This window comes from Eulemur rufifrons, chromosome 7 (genome assembly GCF_041146395.1).
Source record: "Eulemur rufifrons isolate Redbay chromosome 7, OSU_ERuf_1, whole genome shotgun sequence".
In the NCBI taxonomy this organism is placed as follows: Eukaryota; Metazoa; Chordata; class Mammalia; order Primates; family Lemuridae; genus Eulemur; species Eulemur rufifrons.
The window spans coordinates 254,361,036-254,379,177 of NC_090989.1; the positions used below are offsets into that span (position 1 = coordinate 254,361,036).

At 54.0% G+C, this 18,142-nt stretch overlaps 1 protein-coding gene across 1 annotated transcript in view; it reads right to left on the reverse strand.

Moving 5' to 3' along the window:
- The window catches only part of SHB (SH2 domain containing adaptor protein B), a 131,792-nt gene that overhangs the window by 75,175 nt on the left and 38,475 nt on the right, over positions 1-18,142 (reverse strand). Inside the window, exon 2 of the mRNA XM_069476605.1 lies at positions 9,412-9,532. Within this exon, the coding sequence (XP_069332706.1) occupies positions 9,412-9,532 (121 nt within the window). The remainder of the gene's footprint in view (positions 1-9,411; positions 9,533-18,142) is intronic.

Genomic DNA, 18,142 nt, shown 5'->3' on the forward strand with positions numbered 1-18,142 from the left:
AGCAGAACTGGTCGGGTTCTGACTTGAAGAACCGTGGGCATCTGAGGAGAGGGTTGCAGAAGGGCTTCCAGGGAAGGGCAGAGCTGAGCAGAGCTTGAGGCCACGCTGGACCCAGAAGGGCAGGGCTCCCCCACCCACCCTGTGCCAGGACTGTACTGGCATGTAGGGGAGGGGCCTGGAAAGGTCGGGGTGGGGGCAGGCCAAAGGTTGTCCCAAATTTGGCAGCAAGATGCTAGTGCTGGAGGAAGGCGTGGTCAAGGCTGTTCATAGGAGGAAGATGACGGCTCAGGCACCCAGCAGGAGGGGCAGGGTGCGGGGCAGGTGGAGACGTCAGGGGCCAAGGGAGGCTAACAAGGATAGCGCAAAGACTTGAAAGGACCCCCAATCTTGTGACGGGATGCCGAAGAGGGCGGCTTCGTGGAGGGCTACATAGGGACATGAGTGTATGTGCCAGTCCCCACATGGAGACACAAGGCCTGGCAGACTGGAGGGAACTGGCAGAGCCACAGGCCAGCAGGCAGGAGACCAGTATCAGGGAAAGGGACATGTGGACCACTGGTCAGAGCAGAGAGGTGAGCCGGCCTGGCAGGCCATGACACCCGGCTCTAAGCGCTGAGAGCTTTTTATCTTTGGGGGAGAATTTACTCATCACTTGGACAACGCTCCACCAAAACCAGCAAGTTCTGACCTGGGGGACATTCTTCATGGGAAAGCTCCAACAGCGGCCACTGACAGTCTGAGGGCAAGAGTTCCCGGCCCCTGCCTGCCCTGTGATCCTGCCCGCAGGGGCTCCCGGTCTGGCAGACGAACTAGGATGCGACAATGAGTGCTGCGTCAGCACGAACAGCGCGGAGAGTGCCCGCAGCAGCGAGAGCAGAGACTGAAGCTCAGGCCGCGGGAGGGGAGCCCTCTTTCAGGGCCTCATTTTTTTGGTGGCCGGGTACAATCACTAGCCTGTGCACTGGCAGGGAGGGAGAAGAGACGGCATTTTATTTAGTTGTGCTCACGCTGCCCATTTCAGCGCAGGACAGGAGGCAGCGTGCCACAGTAACACCCGTGGGCCAAGCTGGCTGAAGGACAGCTGGAAGGCAGGTCGCCCCAGGAGGGGGAGGAGCACGGAACCTGAGCACCTGCTAAGTCACCCCCATGGGGAGAAGGGGGCCTGGGTGGGGGCAGAGTTCCTGTCAACCACCACCTCATCTGCAAAATGGAAATCATCACCTGCTTCTGCCTAGAGCCTTAGGGAAATTCCCGGCATCGTCTATAGAAGGCACCCTTTAAACACAGACCTCTGTCATCTCTATAAGCTTCCAGAAAGCCAGCCTAAGCCCTACTTTAATTAGTCAAATAATGAGGTGTGGAGCAAATCATGGAATCTCACTTTTCAGGCCTGGGAGGGGCAGGAACTGGGGCTGGTGGTCTCCCAGGTCAGCTCCTGCACACCAGCCCCTCCTGGGGAGGCCTCCTGGCCCCTGGGGCACTTTGGGGCCCTCTTCTGACCTGACCGCAGTAACTTCTCTAATGCACTGATGTATTTAATCTCTCCCAAGCACCCAGCTGGTCGCTCCAACCTCAGAGGGGCCCACACCTGAACTCACTGACTCCTCCCAGGAACTTCCTTCCCCTTCTCAGATGGGACTGTCCCCACTGGGTGCCTGGCATTCCCATCCTCCCACTACCAGAGGACACCACTGGTGGCGTCAGCCCAGCTCCCCCTCTCCCTCAAGCACTGCGCCCACCGGCTGGGCAGGCTCTCCCACCCACCTGCCCCACCTTACCTGCAGCACTCCCACAGCCCCCGCTCTGGCCTAGATGACTGTCGCAGCCTCAGCACCACAGAACCAGTCTCCCTGCCACACCGGGCTCTGCTCTGATCCATCCCACACTCCCAGACAGGCCCGACTTCCTAAACGACTTCCGAACTGCGCCACACCCCGCAGTGCGAGTCTCCCCACTACCCCTCGCCCCGCCCAGTAGGCAGGGAGCTGCTGGGTGGGCCCGGGACGCAGGAACTTCGCTGCAGATAGACTTGAGTCCTCCTGAGCCTACTTCAGACAGGTATTCCCATCAGTTCTGCACTTTTAGATCTTTTAATTTCTCGCTGAGATTCTGAAATGCAAGGCTGGGGCAGCGGTGAGGATGTGAGCTCCTCTATCTCACACTCCTGTTCCTTTATTCTACCTTGGGTAGAATGCTTGTTTCTCTCAACGCTGCCAGGGAAGAGGAGTTAGGGGCTGCATTCCTAGGGGTCTGGGCCCTTAGCGGCCAAGTGCACAACAGCAGGATTCCAGCCAGCATGCTGGGCTCTCACACCTACAAGGCTGGGTGCCAACCCTCCACGCCTGTGCTCCTGCACGGGGCCCAAGAACAGAGAGGAACACGCATGCCAACCACTGGGCCAAAGCTGTTCCCCTCATCCCCAGAAGACAGCACCAAGACCATCCTACCTACTGAAGGTGGCCATGGCCCTGGGGACAAGTCTCCACTCTGCTCCTGACTTTGAGAAAGCCCCCAACTCCCAGGCTTCAGTCCCCCACAGTGGCAGTGTCTGGGCAATGAGTTCATGGGAATCGCAGCTAGGCGACACTGCCGCCTTGGTCCTACAGCCAACTGTAAGCTCCAAGAGAACAGGGACTTTGTTTTGTTCACGGATAGACCTTGGGGCATAGAGCAGTGCCAGCACACAGCAGGCGCTTGCAAACGTCCACCCAGTGAGTGACTGCATCTCACGTTTCCCCTGACGAAGCCTTGGCGACTTCAAGCAAGTGGGTCTTGCCAAATGGGAAAGGCGGTACACAGTGAGTATTTGTTTACTGTTTGTTTCCTTTCCTTTCGTTTCTTCTCCACACAGACGTGCATTCCTGCACTCATTCATTCACCTGGTGAGTATTTACTGGGCCCAGCGTAGACATGAAGATGGGTTAAGCCCAGGCCCCTCCGGCAAGGAGCCCAGGGAGGGAGGGAGAAGAGGCACAGGCAGACGTCCCCACATGGTCTGCCAGCTGCCAAGACAGAACTAGTTAGAAGGCACCCAAGTCTCCTGCCCGACTCCCACCTTGAGTCCAAAGCCAGCTCCTTCCCCACCTCCCACCCACTTAGCAAGTGGCTAAACTCAGACTTTCCAAACCTGGCACTTTTAGGAGGAGCTCCTGGCGGGGACCCAGCATGCTGCAGACCAGCTCCGGGGCCCTAGAGTGAATGAACACACTGATTCATTCAACCACTATGTGCTGAGCACTTACTTTGTGCCAGGCACAACTCTAGGTACCGAAGTTCCTGCAGGGAACAAAACAGACATCTCTGCTTCTGTGAAGCCCACATCTCAGTGGTGAGACAGACAATAAATTAGATAAAACATAAAATATGTAGCATGCTAAATAATGACAAGTATTTAAGGAACAAAATCAAACAGAGCAGATGGATGGGTTGAAACTTAAGGTAAGTAGCCAGGGCAAGTCTCTCTGGGAAGGTCATTTTGAGCCAAGGCCTCAGGTGTGACTGTGCTTGAATGCCACTCACCCTGTGCGGTCCCCTCTGGCTCAGGAGGTCCTTCTGTCCTTGCCCCTGTGTTCCCCCAAGACCAGATGTCTATGTCCAGTGTCTACTTTCTTGGCCTGTTTTATACTACAGACATCAAGTGCTTCTCTGGGTCCCTTTCCACCTCCCCTTTGTGGCAGGGGCACCTGGAGGGCAGGGACCCTCGCTGGCCCACAGCAGGTGTGCCATCAGTAACTGTCCCTTTCCTGAAAACCTGGCTATGCTCAGTGTCAAGGGTGAGAGGGAGTGGGGGCTGAGAGAATAGGAAGTGACCCCCTGAGTGGGCCCACTGGTCACCATGGAAACCCAGGCTTCCCGCCCTCCTCCCCACCCTGCCACTCACCAGGTAAGCACCACCGGGCAGGGCGTGTGAGCCCTGCCGTTTCTCAAGAATAGGAAAGTCATCGGGTGACTAATACAAAATCTATTTACACTTGATTATCTCCTTCCTGTCTGGTAGGTAAGTCATTCTGGTAAATGATAGACTAGCGGGGAACTCTGCACAGTCCTTGACCAAGCCTTCTCTCCGCCAGGCAGGAGGTGACGACACCTTTCAAAACAAGGCCCAAGGGCGGCAGGTGGGAAGTCAAGAGACTCAACCTGTGGCTTGCTGCTGGGCGACCCTGGCCAATGTGCGCTCTTCTCTGGGCCCTGACAGTTCCATCCAGCCATCCTCCAGCCAGGGGACGGGACCACTGGACAGGCTGAAGCCTGAGGCAACTTAGGGGGAGAGCCGGCCAGAGAGGAGCCTGGGGCCTGCAGAGGGTGAGAGGCAGCCAGAACGGAGGGAAGTGAAGGGGCTCAGGGTGCAGGGACGCTTTGGGGAGCAGAGCTGCACAGAGTAGGCCAGCGAGGAAGAGGAAGAGCGGCGAGTGCGTGGACATCCTGGGAGCAGAGTCCACAGGCACCACGGAGCTGGGGCTGGGAGGGGCCTGGACTCAGGGGCCCAGACAGAAAGGCCCTGCGCATTCCCAGCCACCAGGAGGACCGTGCTGCCTGGAACTAGGGGGCAGAGATGGCAGTGATCACAAATGGAAGGGGAAATCTCAGGCAGGGTGGCCAGAGACAGCCTCTCTGACACCCAAATCTGGCAAGATTTGGGCTGGTGCCATATGGAGGTGGGAAAGTAGGGGGCAGAAGGTGTCTAGGGGCTGTCAGGGGCAGTCCTGACGAGGGCAGCAGGAGAAGCCCAATGTGGCCCCAGAGGCAGAGGGCTCATAACGTCACTCCAGATCCATTACCTCTTTGGACCCTCATGATACTCAGTGGAGAAGGCAGAATCTGATCTTACAGACTGAGGGAACTGAAGCCCAGAGAAGGGAAGCAACCTGCCCAAGGTCACACAGCAGACCAAGGCAGAGGCACATTTCCAGCCTCCTTTCTCCTGAAACAGAGAGGCCCCGACTGGAACACAGTCTCTAACATGATACATATTGCGCCTCTCTCAGACCAGTGGTCCCCAGCCCTTTTGGCAGTAGGGACCGGTTTCACGGAAGACAATTTTTCCCTGGACTGAAGGGTGGGGGTGGGAGGGTGTTTCAGCATGACGCAAGTACATTACATTTATTGTGTACTTTATTTCTATTATCATTACCTTGTAATATATAATGAAATAATCATAAAAACCTCTCTGCTAACGATAATCTGTATTTTCAGCCACTCCCCAGCACTAGCATCACCCCGTCATCTCCCCCTCAGATCATCAGGCATTAGACTCTCATAAGGAGTGCGCAACCTAGACCTCTCGCATGTGCAGTTCACAGGATTTGTGCTCCCGTGAGAATCTAGTGCCACTGCTGATGTGACAGGAGGCGGAGCTCAGACAGGGATGCGAGTGATGGGGAGCGGCTACAAACACAGACGAAGCTTCACAGGCTGCCACTCACCTCCTGCCGTGCAGCCCAGTTCCTAACAGGCCTCGGACGGGTACCGAGTACCAGTCCGCAGCCTGCGGGTTGGGGACCACAGTCTAGGCCGACATGCTGCCATTACAAGAGACCAGGCCAGAGGACCAGATGATACAAAAGCACATCCCTCTTGTCTCTGAAACTGGTGACTGGCTTTATCTGGACCACGCCTACTAGCACACAGAGTTAAAGAGGGCAGAAGGCAAGTTGTCCGCAAGGAAAACAGCCACGTCAGGGCAGGGTGGCTCTGTGTGAGATGACTTTCTTTTAATTTCCTCTTATTATGCTATAAAGTTGATTTAATAATAAAAACATGCTCAGGACTTTTTAATGTGCAATTGCTTACATATTAAAAATTATGTGAAAATGCTTTTAATTAATGCTTAAGTGATTCATCCTGTGAGATGACACTTTGAACAATTTTATAAAGGATGTTGGGGAAGAGTGAGTCACATCTAAAAAGGGGGTCTAAGTTTCCCGGTTATTCCCGCAGACTCTGGGAGCACAGGGCAGATGTGAGGGCGTTTCAGCTGCGCGCGAGGGCTCCACTCGGTGCTGCTTGGTCCTGGCCTTGCTGCTTGTGCAACCTGAGGCTCGGAATTCTCCTCTGTGAACAGGGATGTGACACAAAGTGGAGTCTGCATAGAGGGTAAGTTGAGGCAAACGGGGCACAGAGGTGAAAGGAGCCCCTGGCAGAACAGGCACACCTCCCATGCCCTCCATCCCTGCTACAGCCCACAGGGCTGGGCCAAGTTCCCGGTGCACAAAAGCTCCCTGCCACCTGCTGCATGAGGACGCAGAAGACAAAACCGTAACAGTTAGTCACAGCCCAAGTTGCCTTTGCTAGGGAGTCTGACCTCAAGCCACCGAGCACCAGGGCCGCCGAGCCCCGGAGAGAACGCCCTGCCTGGTGGTTCAAAACAGGGCCTGGGAAGCTAGCCCCACAGCTAACTAGCTGGGTGCCTTGGGCTAGTTAATCTCTCTGTGCCTCAGTTTCTTCACTGGCAAAATGGGCAACTACACTCCAAAGGGGGTTGGTGAGGACTCAGTGAGAGTTCACACCGAGTCTGTAAACCAGTCCTAGAGAACTTACCAGCTGCCTTCGCTGCTGTTACCATCCCCGACCCATCATTCCATACGTAGGAAAAACAGGCAGAGTGTGCTGCTAAGCTCAAACAGCCAGTTAGCAGCCAAAAGTGGCTGGAAGTCCTACTGACTGCCCACTCTGAGGCCACTGCTTCACAGGGGGAAACTGAGGCCTGGGGTCATTTAGGTGGCAAGTGGCCGTTCCAGATCTGCTGACTCCAGCCTGGGCTCCTGCTCGGGAATGCCATCTCGGGCACAGAGCGGGCACGGCCTTCTCGTCAGCACTGTGCTTATGTACCAAAGACGCTGCCCCCGAAGAAGTTACGTGCACACAAACACATAAAGTATAGCATCATCCAAAAAGGAGTCATTCTGAAAGGTTAAATGTAACTTTTCCCCTGCCACCTGCACTCCACTGCTGTCACCACCGCCCTCTCTTCCCCCACCCTCTCCCTTACAGGGAGCTTCCTCCCATCAGCTCAGCCAGCTGACACTGCCGGCTCACCCTAGCCCACGTCCAGCCCCTGCATCCATCACTGTGGTGACGTTACACACAAAGAATTCGGAATCACAGGGAGCTGCAGCAAGATCATTACAACCAGAAAACGCCTCTTTTAATCACCTACATTCTTACAAAGAAAAAACATGGGTAAACTTGGGCATAGCCTCCAAGATAGGAAGAAAACAGAGAGCAGCAAATACTACATAGAATGCTGCTTTGGAGAGAGAAAGCATAAAGTCTAAACAAGCTGCTGGTGACATCACACTGCCCTGCCTTGGACCTGGCCCTGTGGAGTGTGCCCTCATTAAGAAGCCAAAGTCCCTCAGGACAATTCTACCCAGCGAAACAGCTACTCAACTTTGAGGTCCAAGACAGCACCCAGTGAGAGCTCTGGCTCCACTCCAAAGGTGCCAGGCAGGGGTAGACCCTCCACAATGTCTGGGCTCCCAGCAGATGTCCCCTCCCCACCTCCCTTCTGTTCCTGAGCCTGGACCCCTGCAGCGATATCCTGCCCGTGACTGGGCGGGACCTCCAGCCCCTGCCTCACTGCCTCATATCTGGGATGCCCCAGCATCCAACACAAATGCCACACTTCCTTCAGTACTCAGCCCCAACGTCTTCCCTGCAAGCACAGGGCACACCTGGCACTCTGCCACCAACTCACTCTGTGTCCTTTGGTGAATCTCTCCCCCTTCCTAGCCTCAGTGTCCAAATATGTAAAACAAGGCTGTTAGGTTTGGATGACTTCAAAGATCCCTCACTGCTCTGACATTCTGATCGTGTCCCAAAGTCACTCCTGTAACCACCACTCCTTCAAGCCCGGGCCAATACCGACTGAATGCAAGACTGGTCGAGCCGCGAGCAGGTGCAGGCCACAGCTCACGCTGCTGGCTCTGGGGCTGCGGCTAGTCTGGGGCTCCCACAAAGTGGGTGTCTCGCCAAGCCCGATGGAGGCAATGGTGTGGCAGCCGGGGCTGCTGCAGAGCCCGGACACACACATGTGTGCTGAAGCTTCCTGGCGTTGCTGCAGGACAGCGGGATGCCCTCCCGGGGACCCCAGCCCCGCACACCTGCTCAGCTCTCTGCTTCTGCTGCCCACATAGGCTGTTTTGCCAGGTGAGATCAGAAGGATGTGACTGAGGGCAAGGGGTGGCCTTCCAGAAGTGTGGCCTAAGCCCCTCTGGTCAACTGCTACCTGCCTTGCCCTTCGCAAAGTGGCCAAGTGTCCTGGAGGCCACACTGCTGGTCAGAGAACTGCTTTCCATGAACAGGAGCATGAGGCAGAGAGTACTAGAGGCAGAGCCTGGGCTCGCACCCAGATCCTTCAACAAGTGACCTACATGGTCTCTGCAGCCCCGTAAGCTAAGGTTCAGCATGGGCCCAGTGCACGCGACATGCTCAGTAAGTGCCACTTCCTTTCCCTTCGCCCTGCTAACTCAAAAGGAATCAAGAGAAAGCACTCAAAGACATGAACACCAAACAAAAAGAGGCATCTGTACCCCAAATCCCCAGACATACAGGGCACCAATTCAATAGGCCTCTAAATCTGGGCAGCTCCCGACCTGTTCCTGGCCACCCTCTTGCACAGTGCAGCGCGCTGTGCCCCTGCTGTGCCCCCACCTGTACGGGGTCGGAGGGGCCAACCGCACAGCTGCTCTTCTGTCTCTGCACCGTAATCTCCGGCCAAGAGAACCCACACAAGAGGTTTCTTTCTGCTCGTGACCTTTCTACCACCCTGCCCGCGGCTGTTCAAGATGGCTGATGTCTGATAACTGTTCACTCCCTATTATCCTGGCTAAAACAGGCTCCTAGGATGTTGCATACTCGGCCACATTCTTCTGGGCCTCCCATAATTGCTCTGACAAGGTTTTGTCATCAAAGGCCAACAGGATAACAGCCACAGGGAGAAAGTCTCCATGTTTCCTGTAAACCTGCTTGCAGCCCCAAAACAAAAATTTCTGGGTAGAGTGGCCAGGGATAATTTTACTGGTCTGTCCCCTTCTACTAGACAACAAAAGCAAGGTGACCCAGTCTGCTTACCTTTTTGCCCTAGCTGCTAGGAAGCTCCAAGTTTTATGTCTCAAATGCTGTATCTTTTTCATTCAGAACTTTTTTCCTCCTCTTCTCCCCATTTACTTCTTGGCCCCCATCTTTGGTTAACTGTATGTGGCACTCTGTATCTCTACTGTCGCTGTGCCCTGCCCGTTTTTTCCTGATGTGGGTAAAACTGGGGAAGACAATATGGCCCTGCTCCCCAACCACCACCCAGAGAGCACAAGCCATCCCCGGCTGAGGCTGGCTGGGGACCACCCAGGAGTGTCCTGCTCCCCACCACCCTGCTGCTGGGTTGTGAGCCCCTGTGCCCGCAGCTCTGCTCACCTGCCATGATCCTCTGGGCCTCATAGGGCTCCATGTAGCCAGCGCTCTCCCCCTTTCCTGCTTTGCTCTTGAGGTCATTCTTGGCATCAAAGGGGTCTGAGTAGTCATCAGCTATGGTCACCTGCAGGGAGGAAGACAATGGGGTGAGACCACCTGTGGCTTTTTTTGTTTTCAGCAAAGCCTCAGCTAGGTGAGCAGGGCAGGAGGGGCGGTAGGAACGGAGGTGGAGCCCACATCTCCTGGGGGTAGGAACAGGACCCACATACTGGTGGGGCTGCACCCTCTGAGCCCGTGCACGCAGCCTGCCCGCTCCAGGCAGTGAGGTGGGAACAGAAGGGCACAGGGGTGGAGGCAACACACTCTATTCTAAGCACAGCGGCAAGAACCCAGAGGGCATCTTCGGGGAATGTGGATTGCTCAGTTAATGGAATGGAAGTGGAGGAAAAGTTGGAAACGCCATCGATCGCAGAAACCCTAGAAATGCTGACATGCCCCTCGTGCTGGCTGAGGCACGGAAGAGCTTGTCTAGAGACAATTAGCTTGGCATTCAATTTCCCCAGACCTGGAACACAACCACGCCTTCGGTAATCAGAAAACAATTTGGTGAGATCAACGGACTGTAAGGTTGACTGTGGCCCCAGACAGGCCAAATGAGAACACAAAGGCGGCCCAGGGATGGACAGACTGCCAGGGCCCGAAAGGGCTTTGGAAGCAACAAACCCGAAGACGTTCCTATAACACACTGGGAAACCGAGGTCTAGAGGGGCAGGGGCTCCACCAGATCCTCCACCTCCAGGTCCCCTCACTAGTCGGTATTCCAGAGCCCAGCCCCCACCTTCGCCCTAGAGAGAAGTTCCATGACTAAGAAAGACTGAGTCACTTGGGGGTGAGGCAATCCCATGAGAGTATCTGCGATTCTAAATTTTAGAGACAAAGTTCCACATTTTCCCTGGAGAAGGGCAAAAATTCTTGGTTGGAGGCCATGAGCAAACAAGGCACTATTCCTTTCACCTCTTACTTCCTAACCCGTATAAGAGGTTCCCACTTTCCAGAGGGAAAGGACAAGAACCCACCAAGCCCATGCCCCTACCACAAATCCACGGCTTCACTACAGAAGTGCCAGATGACGTCCCTCTAGACTTCTTTGGTAAAATGTCTGGCAAAGGTCAATTCCCCAGCCCCCAACCAGGGCCACCCAGCTGCCTCTCATGGGAGGGGGGAGGTGAGCATTACTCTCCACTCTTGGGGTTGCATGAATTGTTATTTAAATTGTGGGTTTAATTAGAAGCCACAGGAGCCTCCCCTCTCCCACCCAGCTCCTGGAATGCAAGGCATTTGAGGGGCCTGCAAACCCCAGGGGAAGGGGAAATACCCTTTGTCTGCCCAGTAAATGGCAGCCGCCCTGGCAGGGTAAGCGAGTGGGATGCCTGCAGAGGGGCAGCGGGTGGTAGCTGTCCCCGGTGCATGGCTGGGGCCCAGTGGAAGGCACAGCACAGGGCCACCACTGCTCCCCAAACAGAGCAGCTTATCTGTGAAAGACCCGAGCCTGGAGCACCCAGCACCCACTACCTGCTGCTGGGGGTCAGGCTCTGCGTCCCAGTGGGGGCCGCCTCCAGATGCTGACACTGTAATGGCAGCCTTTCTTGAGACTCACGGAGCTCAAATGACACCAGGTCAGGGAAAGAAGGGGGTGGGAGAGAGCAACGTCTCTCATTTGATATTTCTACTCTACCATTTGCAGAACACATTAGGGAAAAAATTATACATGTGAACCACTGTCAAACAGAACCGTTCAGATACTGGTCAGGTGCAGGGTTGTACGTCTCAGAGTTCAAGGGACCAGACGTCCAAATGGAGAAAAATGATGTGGCTGCTGTATATGACATCTAATCTCATTCCTCTCGTCCCAGACTTCCTCACTGTCTCTTTTCAGCATGAACATCCTCCATCGATTTTGCAATGAGGAAGGGAACAAATATTTCCCCAAGAAAACAACATCATGTTTGGGGACTTGCTGGGGGGCACGGAGGGCTGGGAAGGGGGAGTTGGGCTGCAGTCTCCATAGTAATCTAGAAATCAGCATTCCAGCTCTTCTCGGAAGTGCTCTGTCATTTGCGAACACGGAGGCTTGCAGGATAAAACCAAATCTTTGTTCACCCTGGGACGGGAGCTCTGGGAGGCATGAGATTCAGCAGGCGCTATCTGTATTTTCTAATTAAAATGAGATCTGAGCTCAGGCTGTCAGGGGCCCCCAGCTGCCTGCACTGCTTACTTCCGTTTCAGTAAGAATTTACAAATCCTAAAGCCAGGGAAAGTCTCTGGTCTCTGCTGACATATGGTTCCAGTTATACCTGCTGACAGTTGAAAATCCTTCCATTTAAAAGGGAAAAAAAAGTTTAGCATTCTGTTAGTTTAAGAAGCAAATCAGAAGTTTCCTAAAAATGTATATTTAATCAATTTGCTTTCGAACTTCAAAGTGAGGTTGGTGGAGGGAAGAGAATTTGAGGTTTGAGCAACCTGAAACTCAGCAAACACTACACTGAACTGTCTGACCTTATGCAAAATCATGTCCTAGTTTTGGGAATAAAAATTTAACCAGGTGTTAGGAGAGTTGCGCAGGCTGTCAACCTGAGCACCATGTGAAGTGCCACAGGCCCAGCCACCAGGACTGGGCAGTGTGACCACTGTCCAAGTTACCCAGAGCTCAGTCTAAGTCAAGATGGCCAGGCAGGAGGTTTGTGTGAAGGGCGCTGCTCTTCTAAGTTAAAAGAAAGGGAATGAGTTGTCCTCAGATGTGGGCTTGGATTCCTGGTGGGATTGTTTTTGCTTTGCTTTAGAATGTGCCAGTTAGTGGACAAATCCTGTGTCTCCAAAAATTCAACCGAAAGGGAGTCAGCCAGGACTTCTCTGCAGGCCAGGTCACCTAGGCATACAGGAAGCTTTCCTTTGATTTTGGTCTCTGATTGGCAGAGACCCTGGCAGCCACACAGGGCAGACGCACGGCTGAGGTGGGAACCCTGGCCACCGGTCCTACCACTCCGTAAGGAGCTGACTGGCAGCAGAAAAACAGGCTGCTGGGATGCTTGGCCTCTTGGGATGGGTGCTGAGCCCTAGGTAAGTACCTTTCCTGCCTTCCAACAAAACTACAGACCCTAGGTCAGCCAAAGCCCCTAAAGGACTTCCAGAGGTTCACAAAGTAGCCAGGCTTGTAGTCCTGAGACCTGCTCCGGCCTCCCCTTAGGGCAGGGCCTTGTCACAGTCACCTAGCATGCCAGCAATGGCCTCAGGGGCCTGCTCTCACCTCTGGACCCCCAAGCTGGGGTTCTAGAATCCCACCGTACTCCCTCAAGACACACACACACACACACACACACACACACACACACACGGCTCTCTGAGCTGGTAACAACCTGGGAGTTGGTCCACGTGCCTCCTTTCTGGAACGCACATGCTGCTGGATAGAACTCAATCCCTTCCAACAGTCGGAGGCCCTGGTGCTTCTATCTTAGGGACTTGGTTTTGTGGTAGGAAGTAGTCTGCAGCTGTTCACGCCCAAAGGGAAGCATGGGAGGAAGGTGGGTGTTGCCACTTGGCCACACTTCCATACGCACCAGTGAGAGCGGTAGTTGCTTTCGTGAGACAGCTGCACTTGTGTGGACAATTGGGTCCTCTCCTCATGCCCTCAGTGGAAATGTACCTTGGTAGGGCCACTCCAAGGGCAACTTTCAGCGGAATCCATTAAAATCCCCAAATGCACATAGTTTGACCCAGCCATTTTACTTCTCAGTATTTATTCCCAAATGTGCACAAGGGGATATGGGCAAGGATGTTCACTGAAATAATGAGAAGCTGCAAGCAACCGCTATATCCATCGATAAGGGAATTGCTAAATTAACCGTGCTAACTCCATGCTATGTAATATTATGCAGCAAGTACAAACAAACAAAAAAAGCCGTCGCTCCATAGGAACTAACATAGTTCTCCAAAACGTAGCTCTGAATGGAAAGCAAGCCAAGTTGTAGAATGATAAATACATCATCATACCTACTTACAAGAAACAAAAGAGAAACCTGTGTCTTTATTAATTTAAAGAAAAGCCCCGGGGAGACGTACACCCCAACCTGACATCTCTTCTGGGAGGAGGGAAGGATTGGGGTGGTGAGGGGGAGTCACCCCTCAAAGAGACTTATTTCTAGTAATGTTAAAACATTTTCAAACAAGGAGAACCTATTCATGTACTATATGCAAAAGGAAACTTGTTTAAAAGCACTCCTCTTCCATAGGCTATTTTTGGTGTGGTAGACAGACTGTTTCCCAAACTTGCCTGAAGACAGGAATGGCCTGGAACTCTTGTTAAGCAAACAGATTCCTGGCCCCAATACTCTGTGTATTTAACAAGCAACCCAGGTGATTCTTATCAGGAAAGTTTGGGAAACCATGAGCTAGAGCCAGCCCCTGCCCCGCCAGTCTAAAGGCAAGCCTCCAGATATTACTCTGGAATTCCACGTTCCCCAGGTATTTCTCAGCCCTGTTCATTAAAGTGAAGCAAGAAGTCTGAGTTAACTGCAGCTCTCTGGCTGCCCTCCCTGGGGGTCGGCTGGAGGAGATGAGCCAACATGCCTGGTCCAGTCCAGAATCTAAGACACGGAGGTAACAGCATCCTCTGTGCGATCCTGCAGGTGCTCCAGATTGAGCAACTTGGCTGTGCAGGGGGAGAGGGCTGCGTACTCGGGACCCCTGCCCTACTCGGGACCCCTGCCCTGTCCCCACCACCTTAAGCAGGGGCCCAACGGGGGTCCTGGCCCTGAGGACCTGGAAGGCTCTCTGTCCTAAACCACAGCTGCTTTAGGCCAAGTCCACCTTGCTCGCAGCAAACTTGTTCCAGGAAGATCATGGGCCGCAGGCACCGCCAAGAGGAGCCACTGCAGAAACGCGCCCGGGAATCCCTGCTGACATCTCCCTGCCCACATCGCTCAAACCTGCTAAAAAGGAGGGACGAGAGAGGTGGCACAGTGCCATCTTCCAGGAGTGGCTGGCCCACACTGTCCCCACTGCCACACGGTCACCTCCACGTGCCCTGTTGTCTGTGGAACGGTCAGCCACAGGCTTGCAAGACAAGGAGTCTCTATACCGCTCTCCTCTCCCCGGAAAGTGAGGGGGCGGCACCCCACGAGGCCCCGGATTCCTGCCAGGCCCGAGACTTCTTTCTGGCCTACTCCAAAGCAAACCACACGTGAACACACTTGAGAACGTTCTCAGTGGTCCCAGTCAGACCATTTTCTTATTGATTCACCATTAAGACTGTACATTAGTTTCTTTAACAGTATTGGGGCCATGAATCTCTTTGGGAACCTGGTAACAGACGAAGCCGTGGCTGCCCCGTCACGTTTATATATAATGTGTTAAGCACATTAGAGGAAGGTCATGAACCCCAGGTTAAGACCAAGGCCCCGTTTTAGACACGCCGTAATGGTGGAGACAGACACACTCTCTCTGCCTTAGCAAGGTGGCAGGGGCAGGACCACATGGTACTTATTCCATCATAATTCAACATTCATTATTCATCTGGCTAAAAATATAGTGTGGTGTGTGACAGGCCTGCCATTTGGCTGTGTCGGGGGCACTGAGAGAGAATGATGGCCTGGGGCTCTTTGTCTCCGCCTGCCAGCTTGAAACTCAGTGACCCTGGCCCTCTCCCCCACTCTGGGGGTCAGAGGGGCTCCGTGGAGGTGAGCGAATAGTGTTTAGGAGCAGCAGCAGCCAGAGTACCTCTCTGTCCCCATTGGAGGGCCAGACAGGCCTGCAGTTCCGGTTGTCCTCTGGGACCCATCGTGACACGGGCCCTCAAAGTCCTGACGCCCAGAGGATGGAGGCTCTGTTGCCATGCCAACAAAGAGATGGCATTAAAGAAACAGGGATTCAGGAGTACGAATGGGGCTTCACATAACCAGGAGGATGCTTGGGGAAGAGGCAGTGGACAGATGTTCTGCGCAGACACAGAGGCAAGCTGGGTGATTCGGGAAGGACATCTGACAGCCAATAAAGGGACATCCTGCCTGGGAAAGGGAGCTCCTGCCACTTTGAGTGTTCAAACGGAGGCTCTGAGATGGGCTTCTGTTTCGGGTGGAAGGTCAGCTAACCGGATGCCACTCTCAGTATTTTCTTAGCACAGGCTCAGTGCAGATCCCACACTAGCTTAGGCACAGAGATCAGAGTTGCCCCACGGCGGAACCTCGGCTTTAAGGACTGCCAGGTGGGTGGGTGTTTGCAAACCTGCCACCCTGGCCAAGGCAGGCAGCACTTCCAAAGCCCCAAGGCTGACCAGTGGCCACTGGGCTGCAGCAGCCGCCTGGGGCTATGCAAATACACAGAAAGGCAGGTGGCACTGCAGAAAGGACACAGCCAAGCAGGGACAGCCCAGGCAAGAGGAGCTCTGGAACCGGCTCTGCTACACCCTTGCTGGGTAACTCCAGGCAACCTGCTTTAGCTCTCTGAGCTCCGGCAGTTCACCTGTGAAATGGGGCAGAGCGGTCTGCCTTCTCAGCTTCACGTAAATGTTGTGAGGAGCAAATAATGAGATGATTCAGGGATGTGTTAGTAATTTATAAAGAAAAGGCTATGTCCTTGGTACAAAGCAGGTGGCACTTCCTGGGTGCCCAGGACGGAGGTAAGAGCTGTGAGGTGCAAAAGCACCTTAAGGCAGGGTCTCTGCCCGCACAAAGCTGCAGATCCAGTGGGGAAGACAAGACAAAGACGTGAGAAGAAACCCCCGGCCAAAGCCGCGGTCATAACCAGGGAAGATAGCTGCAATTAGGCAAGACGACAGCTGTCCTATTTCTCGGCCACAAACAGGAAAATGTGAATGATCCTTTTTCCCCCCTTTTATGCCTTGGGTAAGATGCACCTCGTGGTCGGGGCACCTGGCCACTTGGCAGAGAGGCTCTTTGGACCCTCAAGGCACCCCCACCTGTGCTGGCAACAGCAGTATGCTCCTCTACACCCAGTGTCCAGGGTCCACGGGGACCACAGAACTGGGCTATGGGGACAGCCCATGCCGGCACACAAGAAAGCACCCCCCACTCGGCTCTGACCGGCTTTGACCATCATAGACGAACTCTCCTTTCAGGTGTGCAAATAAATCATTTCTGACACGGTTAGGAAATTCATCTGGGGAAGATTAATTAGCTACATTCACGCACTCAGCCACAACTCCTGGAAATCAGAGGGTGGGGAGGGAGCTTTTCCACCCTGGCTTAGAAGGAAGAAAAGGAATGAGTCCTGAGGTCCAATCAGTCATGCAGAGTTGCCTCAAAGTTCTAAGCCCCCTCTTGCATGCACGAAGGCCCCCGCCAAGCTCTCTGCCCACAGCCCTCCAGGGGCAGGGAGCTCGCAACTTGGCAACACAGTCCTCTGGGACAGTCATCACTCTAAAGGAGTCTTCCTTAATGTAGAGCTGCAATCTGCTTTCCAGCAGCTCCCGGCTGTTTCTCTGCACTGACCTAAGGTGTTCCGTTGTAAACGTTCCTTTACAGACCTGCTGGTTACCTGTCTCATGTGTCAGAAGGTTGGGGGGATCTGAAGTGGTCACCACTGATCTTTCCAGTCCTGCCCTTCCCATGGCCACAGCTGCTTGCCTAGACACCTGCAGGCTCCAACTTGTTAGGGAAAATACATTCCTAATTACAGCCTCTGTCAGCTCCTCTCCAGCCCTGCTTGCTCAGCACCTGCACCCCACCCCCTTTAAGCCAGGGCCCACGGACAGAAAATTCAGTGCATCCTTCCTGAGAACAGAAACACCCAGGTAGGGGTCTACAGGCACTACTGAAAGGGCCCCCGGGAGACAGCCCAGTCTGCTGGGTCTCAAACTCTTTTGTATGTCTAATTTGTGCAAAGGAAATCTTATATGAAACCCCAACATGCACCACTGAAGAAAGTGCCACCACCCACAGTCTGAAATCCACAAATCCACTAGGGACAGGAGGCTCTGGGGTGGTGAACTTAGCAAGGTCAACGCTAAAAACAGGTAACCAAACCCTTGTTTCCTAACTCCTAGGTCCACATTATTTCTGTAATACCTATACAGCTATCTAAGTTTTCTCTTAAAGTCATCCTTAAAATTTTCAGGGCATATCAACCACAACTGCCCCCCAGGAAGAGAACCTTGCTCCTCTTCCAAGGACCACCACCCATCACCGCAGACAGTTCTTTGTGGGAGGTAGGCCCAGGCCAGGCTGGGTCCACGGGAGGTCCTCAACTCAGCCTGCCTTCATTCTCCCTGAGCTCTGCCTCGGCTCGGCTCTGCTCTCCTGCAAACCCCTTCAACCCCAGCCCACGTTCCAGACAGCCCCTCCTCTCAGCCTTTCTGCTCAAAAGGGTACAAGTGTTCCTCCAAGGGTTTGGGGCCACTGCCTAGAAAATGCTCTTGCACCAGCCCTGGTCACGAAGAGTAAGAGCAGGATTTTCTTCCCTTTCTCCTGCAGAGCTAAGGGCTGGAAGGCTAAGGGGAATGCGCCAGCCAAGAGCAAGGACATGGGTGCCGGATGGTTCCACAAGTCATTTACACCCATCCTCAGCTTCCTCACCTAGAAAACGAGAGCGTGAGTACATGTGGCATACGCAGAGGGGGCCTGGGACACCACGAGGCTCAATCAGGGTCAGGTGTGATTGTCGTCATCCAGTCTGACGGACTGCCTCATCTTACAGGGGAGGAAACCAAGGCCTAGAGAGCGGG